The sequence below is a fragment of the Curcuma longa genome, chromosome 11 (genome assembly GCF_044706935.1).
Source record: "Curcuma longa cultivar G26 ecotype Majalengka, Jawa Barat chromosome 11, ITB_CL_G26_1.1, whole genome shotgun sequence".
Taxonomy (NCBI): domain Eukaryota; kingdom Viridiplantae; phylum Streptophyta; class Magnoliopsida; order Zingiberales; family Zingiberaceae; genus Curcuma; species Curcuma longa.
The window spans coordinates 14,471,084-14,486,603 of record NC_133871.1 but is presented as its reverse complement, the minus strand read 5'-3'; the positions used below and the strand labels follow the sequence as shown (position 1 = coordinate 14,486,603).

Sequence of the window (15,520 nt, the reverse complement as noted above, 5' to 3'; positions counted from 1 at the left end):
GGTGATTCTGCTGAGAGGAGAAGCAGAAGATGCATGGTTTGCTCATTTATACACTTCCTCATGTTCCTTTCTGTTGGATAAATAATTTTATTTTATTTTTTTAATTAGCATCAGTTATCTAATTTTTTGGACTGATTAATCTTAAACAAGAGTTTTGACATTTTAATAATTTAAAAATTCGAAAGATATTTAAATGAAATGAAATTTTTAAAAGGATCCTTGCTTGGCATGCTTGTAATAATCTTGTTAAAAGTAAATCAGACTGGATCATTAATTCCATCGAATCAGAAATCAGTTTGGTCCCATGCATTTTTTATATAATATCTCAATCGGTTGGTCTAACTAAAAAACTTCGAACATGGGATCACTTAGGTCACTCCCACACATGTAAATTATTTATTTATAGGATGAATATATATAATACTTTTTTTCTTTGTTGTTGTTGTCGTCGTATGTCACGAGTAAAAAATAAGATATTAAAATTATCTATAATGATTTTCTTGTCGGTCTGTTTATTGAAAGCAAATGGGCAAAAATAATAATAAAGGATGACAAAATATTATTTAATCTAAAACAAAAACGATCAAGTTTTCTTTAAAAATTTATGATCGTAATTATCAACTGGGGAAAATTTACAGTATAAATTTTATAATTGAATTGGGACCAATTTCAGAGGGCAACTTTGATTTTTCTTTTTTTCCCTTAGTTTCATTAAGCTTCGAATCCTCTGTTAAACAATCTCTTCCTGACAGAGATCAAACACCTAAAAAAAGATCAGTTAATTACAAGTATTTACTTACTACTGAACAAAATATATAGTCACAAGCATCAATGATTTTTATTGTTAATTAACATCAGTATTAGTATTATTATACGATCACATGATACACTACTTTAATTTTTCCCACCTGATCTAGGTGAATTTTGATGTACCAATTCACTAATGAATAGTTCTCCATTGCACATATGAGATTAGGTTGATGAATATTATATTATTATTATTTTATTAAAAAAACAATTCAGTTTACTAGCTCATTTGCGTTTGTGATATTGCCATTTAGAAGTAGTTCATCTGACAGTATATTCTATGCTTGTACTTTTAACCCATTCAGACTTAATAAAATTGTCATATGGTGCACATGTGGCTTGTTTTCAACCCCTTTCTCCTTATTTTTCTCATTTTCTTCTACTTCATTTAATTGCCGTAAGGTTCCTATTTAAATGTAATATATATTTATGTTTATCTTACATTATCAAGTGACATTTGGTGATTAAGTTCATACTTCTATAACAAAATTGCTGTGCATAAAAGGTAACAAAACTCTGACTAGCCGATTATTTTAGAATTGTAATTACTGATCCTGAAGCTTGTTAATGCCAATCATGAACAGAGTCACTCAATTTGCTAGTACAAGATTGTCTTAATTTATAGACGTGTTCAATTTCCTCAGCTAGATATTGAGGGCATGCAGTACGTAAAATACTACTGGTATATGATCAGTTCAAGTTTTATTACTAATTTATGGTGCTAGCTCTGCATGACAAAGTGGTTCATCTGCAAATTTTCTGAAGAACCTAATAAAGAAAAATAGATATGTACATATCATGCTTTTATGGCTTTCGTTTTCATGCATCTTTTTTTTTTCCTACTTAACTTGCATCATTTGACAATTAAGGGCAATAAGTTAACCGTACGTGCTTGGATATCATTTGTCCAAAATCTCAGCAAATCCTACTGACTCTTCTCCAAAGCTGAGGATCGGAGGATGTCTTGAGACATAGACACCAACACGCATGAAGATATAAATTTGCATCCTGGAACAAGTTTCTTTGTCTGATGGAGAAGTCAACATGTGAGACTCAGCCTTTTACAAAACAAAGTACATGTGAGACTCAACTCGAACGTCAATTACGTCAAACTATTTAATGCAAGAAGACGCAAGATCAAATCGGCCCCAACTAATTGAACATATATAATTAATTATATTGGTTACTTGTCGACATGGTTTCCCAACCATATCTCCTCGCTTGTCGACAAGATTTTTTGTCCTTAATTTCCGACTCTTGGGCCTGATCATTTTGGGCCGGACTTGGCCATGCCTCCGTTAGGGACTGCAAATTTTGTGGACTTGGAGCAATTAAAGTTTAGGAGTTTGGCGAAAATAGTGAAATAATGTCGAGTATCTGATCAGCAGAAATTCTTAATTGGAGAGTCCGAGAAAATTGAAAACGTGGTGTGGTAACTCTAGCAATTCAAAAGGCTTGATGGATTTTAATTTCTTGAACATTTGAATTCACTTAAAGAAGGGAAAACTCATCATGAGCAACATAGCACAAAGGTTTAATTTGGTGGACGAAGATAAGGGATGAAAATTCTACATATTTTCACATGATTGCTAATGAGAGGAAGCAAAGATGTTGCTTTGATTTATTACGCTAAAGGGGCAATACTTGTGGACGAATTAATTATTCTTAAATTAACTTTCACTACATTTTTTTTAACAGATGGGTGTTCCCTTTTCTTCCATTCTCTTTTCTTGGCACTCGGATTTCTTTGATGTTAGTGACATTTCATTAGACTTCTTGGTGGTGGTTTTCCGAGAAGATGCAAAACCCAGATTTGGATGGCCTCGGCATGGAAATTTTATTGGCAACGTGAGACACTATCAAGGAGAACTTGCTTCGGTTATTTGAAGATTTCTTTGCAGGACGAGCAGCCTTGCAATGCATATTTTTTATATCCCACTTATTCCAAAAATTTTAGGGGGAATGTATTAATCCGAAGTTGTGTATGTGTGTGTGTATCCGGTAGCACTTGAATATCACTGATAAAATTGATCAAAATTTTTGGCATGTCCTTTACAAGTCATCGTACCAGATCTCATTGGGGATTTACAATTTGCTTCCACCAAAAAGAGAAATACTAAAGAGTACATTATATACGCCTAACATAAATGGTTAACCATTGCTCGGCTAGACAAGAAGAGGCCGTTGTGCTAAAATTATATTATACAAAGGCGTATAATAAACCTTTCTTTTGGATCTACATTGACGGGAGTTTCATGCACAATGGAAACTTGGGCACACTCGATGCATTGGGACTTTGGGGCTTTTTGAATCTTTAGATCATGGATACTATGTCTGCACAAATTAAATGGCCCGTGTAATCAATAGCTAGCAGTTGTTTGGAAATAGGGTTTTCACGTATTACAGCACCCAGATAATACTTCACTATTTTCATGTACACCTTTATGGTGTTGAGTGCCAGATTTTTCAGTGTTTCATAAGTTCACTGATGGTCTTATATTCAATGGTTACAATCCTATTAATCCTGAAAGCTATCGATTTACTTCCGGGACATAGTTGAGTTGGTTAATACGGAATAAACTTGTTGAAATAGATAAAAATCGAATCTCGACGAAGTCGAAACAATTAATGTCCGCCTTTTATCAGTGATCAGAATAAATTCGTAGCTCCGTGTCCACCAATCAACGTTCTAAATTTTTATTTGCATTCCGCACCAAGTTGGTCTTACCGCATGCGCAAGAGATATAAAGGCCCGCGCCCAAGGTGATCTTGTCAGGGTTAATCTTGCAGAACAAGGTGGACTCCATCATAAAACATAGAAATAAAATGCATTTACCAGATTTTGGATCCATAATATAATATTTCCAGATCAAAGGGATTTCAAGTTGTCAAGGAAGTAAAGAAAGTCATTCAATACGACTGCCCCAGTTTAGTTGGCACATCTGTACGACTGTATTTGACAACTATGCCATGCAAGGATCTGCTAGGTTGTGGATTGGAATACCACCGACAGTTAGACCAATCTTTATTAATGTTCTGATACCACCGATTTACTACTTCGATAAAAAAATAATAATAATTTTAGTGCTCTTATAGATTGTCGATAAATAACATGAGTAATTTGTGAATAAACAGAGCATCGGCATCCACCCCATGTGACAGAGTTCTTCAATAATTAGGTCAATAAATTATTCGTGGGAAACAGTTAGATAAGGTTGCATGTGCCACCTTGAAAACTTTGTCATGTGCCAATTCAGAAAAAAGATAACTAAAGCAATTTCTTCAGAGAATTAAAATTAAAACTACGTCGGATCATACTCAGGTTGAATGAAACTAGCTAGATTTGAAGTCTAAATTTTTTTGTCATAATTTTTACTGACCTTACCAACGACATAAAAGATCTTTTATAGGAAAATAATAAAAAAATTTATTATACTATATTGTTAATGAATTATTAATGCAAATAAGCACTTACAAGAAATTACAGGAATGTAAATAATTTTAGCAATGTCAACTCCGAGTTTAATTCACACGAGCTTTCGTAATTTATATATTTGAAAAAGTAACTGGAGCATAAATATTTATCTTTTTAAATTTATAAAGGTGATTATTCTTGTCATAAATTTATCGATCAAAGATAAGCAACAGATCTACCTAACTTCAGCAACAGATCTACCTAAGGACGGACTTGTCATAAGTTTTTAAAGCATGTTAAGGTAATAATATTATAAATTTATCACCTTTTCAGTTTTTGACAGTTTATTTTCATGTTTGAGTGGGTTCAAATCTCTATAGATGCTATTTTCTTTTGAGTTTTTTTTTTAATTTTCTCTTAATAATTATTATGTGATCCCCAAATAATTATTATATGCGTCTTTAGAAAGTTAAATGGCCATATCTGACAAAACTTTAATATTTTTGTTCATATTTCAAGGCCGTTCAACAATTTTTATCACCCATCCATTTGCCTAACGGACGTGCCAACGACAAACACACCCTATATATTATATAGAGCGGCATGGGGATAATCCCGGTGCATGACATACGATTTGATTAGATCGTTCATAAAAAAACAATTTTATCGTTGACCAATTTAACTAACAAACATGCCGACGACACATATATCCTATATAGAGTGGTACATGATATACAATTCGATTTAGCAATTCATGATGATATTTTTTATTGTCGACCAATTTGACTAACGGATATGCTGATAGTGCATATATCCTATAGAGCGCTACGGAGGCAACTCTCGGTGCGTGACATACGATTCCATTTTACATAATTTTCCGCCCAATCTGTCTTAGTTCTTACTTACTCGTGCTTAATTAGTCAATTAAATATGATCCCAACTATATATTGTTTATTCTTATTCAAAAGCATTTAATTGTTTTTAGACGTCAATCAGTATATATTATTCCTCACTGCAGCTAATTTTTTAAAAAAGAATTAGTTAATTATTAATTAATATTAATATTTTTAAATGCCGATTAATTGTTTGTCGATGGATACAATTAATAATTATTTTTAAAAAATAATTAATAATTATTTAATGGTTAAGATTAATAATTAATTTATTTTATTAAAATTAATTAGAAATAAAGTAGTTATTTAATTAAGTTTAAAGTGTAAGTATATGTTATCTTTCCAAAATCTATTTAAGATAATTAATTAATATTAATAAGTAAAATTACTAGATTAATGTCTAACTAAATGTATGGAATAATCATATTGTGTGGTTAGATCATGAATTATATAAATTCAAGTATTAAAGATAATTAATTGATTATTGAGGAAATTAATTTATTAGTTAAATGTTTTAATTGAAGTTATGCATTATATACATTGTGAGTCTGAATAAAGTTATATATATATATATATATATATAGTTATTTAAAATAATTAACAATTTATATAATCTATAGCTAGCCATTAACTAAGATAATTTATATTATTAGCAATCAAATGCTTTCTATCTTAAATAAGAATGATTCTATTTTTACTATAAGTCTGATTTATCCATTATATTTTTGATAATTTTAATTGATTATTAAATATGTTAAGTCAAATTGTTTTTGACAGTTTTAGATTCTTTAAATTCATATAAATAGAAATTATGTGCTCCTAATATTTTCCAGTGTTTCATGTCAAGTAGCATTTATAAATTTTAAAGCATATAGAGTAGTATTAAATATTCGATAAAATTAAATGCATTAATTATCTTTTTTATACTCGTCAGCATGTCTATCCGAATACGTAACACTAGTTTTGTTTGAACTCTAACAGCAAATGGCCCCAGTCACGATTATCTTTGGTTAAAAATTAAGATGCTGGTCCATGTTTGCATTAGGATATTCAATTTTAAAAATAACAAAAGGACAACATCTCACTATAGCTGGTATAAAATATGTAACAATTTAAAATTTATTTTACTTAAAAATTATTATATAGACAATCCATTTATATCAAAATCAAACACCATCGGAAGATAATAAAACACAAGCAGCCTTGTAATTTTTGGCCATTATCTTTTACCTTCAATACAAGGCACCGCTTATATAGTCCCACATCAATCATCATACCATACCAGACGAAGGTTGAATTGGCCATCCTTTCGGAGGCAAAGATGGAGCACTCAACCAAAACTCATCTCGTGTGCATGGCGCTCCCCTTCCAAGGCCACATCAACTCCATGCTCCACCTGGCCAAAGTCCTCCACTCCAAGGGCTTCTTCATAACCTTCGTCAACACCGAGTACGTCCACCAGCAACTTCTCAAGCATAGCGGATCATTCTCCGCTCACGCCGGCCTCCCTGACTTCCGCTTCGCCAGCATCTCCGACGGCCTCTCGCCCCCCGACGACGACAGCGACGAATACAGAGAAGACATTAGAAATATCCTTCTTGCCACCCAAGAGAACTGCCCTGCTTCTTTCCTCGGGCTTATATCCGCGCTGAACGATCCGAGCTCGGGTGTGCCGCCCGTTAAATGTGTTATCTCAGATTCCTTCGCCAGCTTCACCCTCAACGCCACCACCAAATTGGGGATCCCTAATGTGTTCTACTGCACAGTGGCCGTGTGTGGCTTCACGGACTTCTACTATTGCAAGGACTTGATCGAGAGGGGCCTCGTCCCATTGAAAAGTAAGTACAACTTAAAACTGATATATACTAACTTGTCATAGAGAGTCAGCTAATGCATCTAATTTGTTGATATTAGGTGAAGACGATCTTGCAAATGGGTACCTGGACACAATCATTGATTGGATACCAGGAATGATAACAGTTCGCATGAGAGATTTGACTAGTTTCATTCGAACCACCGACCGAGACGAACTGTTTCTCAACTTTGTCATGGATGGAGCGCATGCATCTTCCCAAGGCACAGCAATCATCTTCAACTCTTTTTCTGAATTAGAATCACCGTTGCTCAACGCATGCTCATCAAAGCTACCGCCAGTGTTCGATATTGGTCCTATGTGCCTACTTTCTCAGTACATTCCCAATGATTCATCAACCTCATCGATCGGTGGACTGAACATGTGGAGAGAGGACTTGAGATGCATGGAATGGTTAGACGAAAAGGAGTCAGGGTCCGTGTTGTATGTCAACTTTGGTAGCTTGACAAACTTGACGAGCAAGCAGGCCCTGGAGTTCGGATGGGGTTTGGCTAACAGTGGATGCTCGTTTCTTTGGGTTATTAGACCTGACCTTGTGGTGGGCGACGCGGCGTTGTTGCCACAGGAGTTCTCGGAGATAACCAAGGGAAGGAGTTTCATTACGAGCTGGTGCCCACAACAGAGGGTGTTGGCTCATGCTGCAATTGGAGGTTTCTTGACACACTGCGGATGGAATTCTACAACGGAAAGCATATGCTCAGGGGTTCCCATGATCTGTTGGCCTTTCTTTGCGGATCAGCAAATTAATTCTAAGTACATATGCTCTGTATGGGGCATTGGAATGGAGATTGATGAAGATGTAACTAGGGAGGAGGTGGAAGGGCTGATCAAGGAGCTGATGGAAGGGCAGAAGGGGAAGGAAACGAAGAGGAAGGCAGTGGAGTGGAAAGAAAAAGCAGTCGAGGCAGCCAAACCTGGTGGAGGATCTTGGAGAAATTTGGAAAAGCTTATCGAGGGGATAATTATGAAAGACTACTGAAAGAAAAGACTAGTAGAGGAACAAGACTGATGATGTTAAATGGAAAATCTTTCTAGTACTACTCAGTATTCTATATTGAATAAATACACTACTTTTCTATTAGCTTATTAGCTTTGCAGTTCTTATCTGGTCAAAGAATAGCAAAAAGGCAGCTAGTTCTCACTATTAATTGCTGGAACGCACACTTGTTAGATCCCCTGTAACTCGTAATTATATCTTGGACGATGTTTGTTATCAGTGCTACAACCTTCGTGAACCCCTGTGAACTGTCGACGCCAATCCTTTATAGTTTAGTCCTGAGTCCGCTCTTTGGTGACATAAATCGCATAAGCATACTTAGTGAGTTGCCGATGGTTAAGATTAAATTGTGATTGAATCTGGACCATTCAAAACGATCTTAAAAAGAAATCCTATCCCTCCACCTCTACAGGATTTGCATTTGTTTGACAACTCGTGACCAGCACGGATTCATTTTCTAAGCAGCAAATCATTGTCGTCTTCTGTGTTTTTAAACTTGCAAATGATAACCACCACTTATATTGCATCATTGATTATTTATTTATTTAGTAGGAGAGTAGTCTGGAGGAAGAAACTGCTAAAATCAACAGTATGACATCATTCCTTTGTTTTAAAGTCAGGATCAAGTCGAGATAGATTTCCTTCCTTCACGACTCAACTGCGTGATATTATTTCATTAGATGCGCGACTTTTTGTCTTTAGTTTCCGACTCTTGGCCCTGGCCATTTTGGGACTTCGCCATGCTTCAGTTGGGGACTGCAAACTTCGTGGACTTGGTGCAAAGTTTAGGAGTTTGGCGAAAATAGTGAAATATCGAGTATCTGATCATGATAAATTCTTAATTGGAGAGTCCGAGAAAATTGAAAACGTGGTCTGGTAACTCTAGCAATTCAAAAGGCTTGATGGATTTTTAATTTCTTGAAAATTTGAATTCACTTACAGAAGGGAAAACTCATCATGAGCAACATAGCACAAAGGTTTGGTGGACAAAGACATGGAATTTTTATTGGCAACATGAGACACTATCAAGGAGAGCTTGCCTCGGTTATTTGAAGATTTCTTTAATTTGAAGGACGAGCAGCCTTGCAATGCAATTTTTTTGCATATCCCACTTATTCTAAAAATTTGAGGGAGAATTAATCCGAAGTTTGTGTGTCCGGTAGCACTTGAACATCTACTAATAAAACCTGCACTCGGGCATAAAGACGAAATTGAACGATAAGGAGATCCTTGAACGCAATCAATTAAAGGTGGATAAATGAAAAGTTCTCTGGCAATTTAATTAGTCAACAAAATTTTCTTAAAAAAATATTGGATGACCTTGCAATTCAAACTGACCTTGTAAAAGACATTTCAAATCAAAGATGGGCGACTCGACATCACTTACAAGCGTCAAAGCAATGACACGGTCCGCTGGCTTTTTGTTGATGCCATTGACGTAGAGCTACCTGAAGCCGAAAGAGAAGGACGGCAACCCTTTTTCTTCTTGACTTGAACGCTTTTCCGGATTGTGAAAAATATTTTAGTAAAAAAAAATTGTTGATAAATTACATAATTAATTTGTGAATAAATAGAGCATCCATCCCATGTGACAAAAGTTCTTCAATATTTAGGCCGATAAATTAATTATTCTTAGCAAACGATACGCTTAGATAAGCTTGCATGTGCACCGATGTGACGGATTTTGTTTAGCTTTGAATGGCAAGGAACATGATATGGCGGATTATGATTAATTTTACATGACAGAAGTAATTAAGGGGTAAACTGATGTGTTAAATAAAAAAAAATCAATAGTTAATAGTCATGATCGAATAGACCGTCATCTTGAGTCTCAGCCGTCCTACTCAGCCACTCGATCTCTCGATCACTTGGTCACTCGAGTCTTTCGTCCACTTCATCTCATTCAGCCACTCGGTCTCTCGACCACTCATTCTCTCGATCACACAGCCTTTCGTCCACTCCACCTCATTCAGCCATTTGGTACCTCACGACCTCTCAACCACTAGGCCTTTTGACCACACAACCACTCGGCCCTTCTGCCTCTCCGCATCCTATTTTGATCGTCGTCCTTTGCCTTATGCAGAACTGCCAAAAGCCCCCTAACATACGGTGCTTGATAAAGAATTAAGGTGATTATGAGATTGTCAAACCTAATTCCTTGGATACCTTCTTGTCTGTGTATACAGCCAAAATGATAAGAATAATCAATAGTTGTCAAGCTCCAGGGTGATTACGAGATTGGTAGACTTGATCCTCCAAATGCCCCCAAGTCGAAATCCCATGTCAACAATCATCAAAATCAATCTCCTTAGCCCCATCAAAGGTCTCTCTTGGATCAACATGGAGATGTCTTTTCCATAAGTATATAAGCTCCCTCGATAGGTATGAAAAATTCTCTCAACAACTTCATACACCTCTTATGTATTTTCATCTTCTTCTTCACGTGAATACTAACTTGAATGACGAAATAATCTGTCGGAAGTCTCCAATATCTATCTAACCTTCTCGCTCAATCTACTTTCAGATCCCTTCATAAGTGGAAATGAAATCTCGAGTGAGTCAAATGCTTTCCTGACTAGTGACTTAACTATCTTCGACATCCAACCTAAACATGCACCTTGCAAACTTTGTTAGAAATCATTTTAAACCCAACGTTGAATAGAGCATCCCCATTCTCATCGCCTTCAATCTCATTCACATCTTCCTTTACATCAATTCCCATGATTGAACCTTCATATAATTCATTATAATTATTTTCTTTTCTCTTAATTATCCAAATCTCCAAGTGATTGTATTTTTTAATTTTTTTGATAACAAATTTATCAATCATTCTAACAATTACAATAGGTATTAAACAAACACTTAATTATAAAATGCTCATTTTAGTTTTAACGATGTTAAATTAAAATTTATACAAATAATTATTTAGAATCCTCAAATTTTATATTTCATTTTTAAAAATCATATATTAAATTTTGAAGTATCGTATTTGATAATTCTAATGCATCAATCTTCTAAAATTAAATTATTCAATACTAAAATACATAAAAAAATTTAAATAAATAATTTAAAATTTTAAAAATTTCAAATACCATCAAAGGTCGTTTTCACAATCCAAATTCGGAAAAGTCTACTTTCGAATTGAAATAGCTAAAATAAAATTTAATTCGAAGTGGGGGCAACAATCAGCTGATGAGAAAAATTACTAGTGTTGGATGATGCTAGAAGGAAAATATTTTTGATGGTGTCACGGATTTGATATAGTTTTTTGTGTTTTGATGTAATTTCTTGTGTGATGAATCATATGTGTGTGTTTAACAGTTAGAATCGTCTAGACTATGATGCTGATCTTTTGATTGTACATTTAACAAGTTTAACATCTTTTATTTTATTTATATATAAATCATTTAAAAAAAAAAATAGAAGGAAAAGAGTTTGTTATTGGTTTTGTTGGAAGAACAAGAACCCTTGCTGGAAGAACAGGAAAAAAGAAAATGAAATGAAGAAATTTGCTGAAACAGTGCAAGAAAAGGAAGGAGAACCCTTTTTCCCTTTTCGCTGGTGGTCGCGGCTAGCTCCGGCGGCGGCTTCGGAAAAAAGAAAAATGAAATGAAGAAATTTGCTGAAACAGTGCAAGAAAAGGAAGGAGAACCTTTTTCCCTTTTCGCTGGTGGTCGCGGCTAGATCCAGCGAGCTCCGATGGCGGCTCCGACTTGCTTTAGCGGCTGCTGTGGTTGGTTGGAAAAACGAACAACAAGATGCTGCTCTTGAGAAGAGAAGAGAGGGAGAGGTTGTTGTTTGTGTTCCTCTTGCTTACTAGTGAAGAGGAAGGAGAAGAAGAGATGAGGTTGCAACGTTGCTGCGGAGAAGAGAAGGAGAAGAAGGAAAAAGAGAGCAAGAGGATGGGACGGTACAATGATGGCGTGCGGTAGGACGACTACCTGCACGTAGAGGAAAGAGGAAGAGGAAGGCTGGGACGGTACGATGGCGTACAGTAGGACGACTACCTGCAGGGAGAGAAACGAAGAAGGGAATGGGAATTTTTTTAAAAATATTTTAATTTATTTAAATAGGTCGAATCAGTTATAATTTTAAATTTGATCAATTAATTGTTTAAATCCGTTAAATTTAATTTGAGCTCGATGTGATTTTAATTTAGAGAAGTAATCTTTATAATTCAATTCGTGTCTTTATTATTATTATATATTTTATTTTTTTAATTTTTAAAAAAATTCAATACTTAACACTTTTATTTTAAAAAGTACTTAAAAAAATTTTTGGGGCCAGCGGAGGTGGGGCCCTGTACGACGGCCCACGTAGGCGGACTCTGGCTCTGCACTAGATAGCCACCACTTAAAAAAAAAAATTGCATCGTTGTATTTTTATTTATTTAATAGGAGAGTAATCTTGAGGAAGAGGCTACTAAAATCAACAGTATGACATTATTCCTTCGTTTTAAAGTTAGGATCAAATCCAAATAGATTTCCTTCTTTCAAGACTAAACTGCGTGATATTATTTAATTAGATGCGCGAGTTTTTTTTTTAATTGATAGATCATATTTTAAAAAATATATAAACAAAGTTAATATTAATAAAATATATAAAATTTTAAACATACAATTGCAAAATATATAGAGAGAAAAATACATATGAATTAAAAATATATTTAAAATTTATATTATTTTTTTAAAAATGTATTTGAATTTAATTTTTTTTATTAAAAAATAGTATTAAATTATAAAATGGTTCCATTTATTGTAAAGTATAATAATAATATCTAAAATATAATCTAATCTGCAAGTCTGATTATTTTCCTCCGCGCATGCGTTTCCCTGCTTCAGCTTTGCGCCGCCCACCGCGACCTCACCCGAGCCAGAGAGCTCCATGCCCGCCTCCTCCACTCCTCCTGCCTCGTCATCTCCGCCCTCATCTCCTTCTTCTCCAAGTGCGTCAGACCTATCGAAGCCCTCTCTGTCTTACTCTTCGATCTATTCCAAATCCCCACCTCTTCGTCTGGAATGTCACCCTCTCTGCCGTCGCCTCGAACGCCCTCCCTGCTGAAACCCTCCGCCTATTCCACCGCTACGTCTCGGAAGTCGGCCTTTCCCCGGATGAATTCACCTTCCCTTGTGCCACCAAAGCCTGCTCCAACCTAGGCGCTTTCGATGTGCTCCAGGAAATTCAGGTCGCGCTGTTCAAGGTTGGGTTTTCAAATGAGATGTTCGCTGCTAGCGCTCTGGTCCATGATTACTTGAAAATGGGGTTATTGAACGAGGCGGAAACAGATGTTCGATGTATTGCCGCAGTGGGATGTCGTTACGCAATTGAGTCAGTTTGTTCTCGGGGGCATTGTGCTGGCTGAGTTAAAGAGAAGATCATTTATGTTCTTTATGTCTTTGTTATCACTTGGAGTTTATTGGTACTTTTCCCTATGTTACTAGCATTCAGGACATTCCTTGAGCAACCGAATTATGGCACTGCTCCTACTCTAAAAATTTTTAAGTAATTAAGCACAATTTTGACAGGTTGAGAAACTTCCCAATGAGAAAGAGGTTATTTATAGTGCGTTGGACAAGTGGAGTGCTTTTGAAACTGAATTTCCTGTCATTGCTGCTGCAAAAGCCTTGGAAATTTTGCGAAGAAAAAGAAAGTGTCTCCAAATCATTCATGTAAGATGTACTCTTAGTATTCCATGTCAATGTACAAATTCATGGTTTTGTCGTTGATAGATTACTTCTATTTTATGAATTTACTAACTGGTTTGGTGGTGTTTTGTGAATCAAATAACTTCTCCATTTTGACCTCTGATGAAAGGCACATTATAAGAACTTTTGACTTGTTAGATGTTTTTTTTTTTTGCATAAATTAGGTTACCAAGTGGTTGTTGAGCAAAGGCCAAGTACTTACAATGGGAACATATGACACATTGTTGTTGGCATTTGAAATGGACGGAAGTGTAGATGAGGCTCAATCAGTGTGGTTGTTCGGTCTCCAGAAGGTCCTTTGCAAGGATAATTGCAGTGTATGACCATCATCATTACCTTGATAAAATTTTGGAGGTAAGCAAAATCAGTCATTGGACTCCCAGCTTCTCAGCTATCTTTCTGTGTTTTTTGCTGGTTATAAAATGACGACACTAAAATTTTACACTATATATCATCGCAAAAATTACTAGTGTGTTTCTGAAACACCCTGAAAAACTCTAGTTAAAAAGGCTCCATGATACATTTGGCTATTATTGCAGATTTCTTTAACTATGGATCGATAACTGGCATCAAGTTAGTCGTGCCTTTGGGGGTTGATTATGCTAATTGAGCTTGTTAATTCAATTGGCTTAGTTAGTTTGAGCAGTTTGGATAGTCCAGGTGAGTCAACTAGGATGTTCTGACCTGAGCGGGTTGGTCAACCTAAGAAGGCTGAATAACAGACAACTCTAGGCGTGCTTGGCAGGTTCATCAACCTAAGTGGGCTAATCAATCTTGCAGCAAAGTAGTTAAGTTGATGGCCTAATCCTCATTGTACATTTTTGATATCTCTTAAAATATTATATCAACAAAAGGAATAATATTTATTACTAAATTATATTTTATATCTATGAAATTATATAATCAATATTACTATACTGAATCATAGCTACTATTAAATTGTAATTAAGTGCTACTAAAGTATAAAAAATAATGTTTTAAAATTCACGTGCAAATAAAAAATTATCATGTGCAAAAAACACTTGAATTTCAAGCTAATTAATTTTATGGCGTGAGGTGTGTAATCTGTTAGATTTATTTCACGGTTGTGAAACATGTTCATATAAAATATAATTTGTATATATATTAATTTTATCACCACAATGCAGGCATGAAAAATAAAAAATTATATCAACAAACTTTCTGGACGTAAAGACTTCAACGCCGTGAATCTACGAGAAGCAGCAGATTCGCTCCCTAGCTTCTTTTTGACGATGCGACCGCTGGCTTTTAATGGACTTATAGACATTTTTTTCTTATATTCCTCCGCTTTAGAATTACTCAATTACTGGACTTATAGACATTTTTTTCTTTTGTATCTTCCTTCAGGATAATTTTAATTTTAAAAAACTTTAAACGCACTTTTTTTTTCTTTTGTATCCTCCTTTAGGGCAATTTTAATTTAAAAAATGTATCTATTTAATTCCCCAGAATACACTTTATTGATTTTTTTATCTGAATTAAACAGGTGTAAAACAGAGTAACAGACTGTGGAAAAAACTGAAGACCTCGTGACCGCTCCAACACGAGATTGCGGACTTGCGGTCAACTTACGGCGGTGATTTCACGGCCAGTGTGGCCTCTTGTGACCAATTCAATATTTTAGCTGCGATTTTGTACTGATTAAATTGTTCAACTATGATTTTATAGATTAGTTGAATTGGTTATGATAGAATAAATTTATTGAAATGGACAAAAGTTGAATTTCGATAAAACTGAGATAATATCCTTTTCCGTAATGACCAATTGTATCTTTTCGATTTACTTCCTCATAAATAATTATAGGACCAT

General features: G+C 35.1%; 1 protein-coding gene across 1 annotated transcript; it reads left to right on the top strand.

Moving 5' to 3' along the window:
- Window positions 1–6,403: 6,403 nt before the first annotated feature.
- LOC141840434 (7-deoxyloganetin glucosyltransferase-like) lies at window positions 6,404–8,146 on the top strand. Its single transcript, XM_074728417.1, has 2 exons — window positions 6,404–6,953; window positions 7,030–8,146. Exons 1-2 carry the CDS (start codon window positions 6,437–6,439, stop codon window positions 7,965–7,967), a joined length of 1,455 nt encoding a protein of 484 aa, XP_074584518.1. The 5' UTR covers window positions 6,404–6,436; the 3' UTR covers window positions 7,968–8,146.
- Window positions 8,147–15,520: the final 7,374 nt, after the last annotated feature.

What these genes read in the sequence shown, in the direction of transcription:
- LOC141840434 (XM_074728417.1), top strand. Translation starts at nt 6,437, where the DNA reads ATGGAGCACTCAACCAAAACTCATCTCGTGTGCATGGCGCTCCCCTTC. An exon ending in GGGCCTCGTCCCATTGAAAA is followed by an intron (nt 6,954 to 7,029) that starts GTAAGTACAACT and finishes TGTTGATATTAG; the next exon opens with GTGAAGACGATCTTGCAAAT.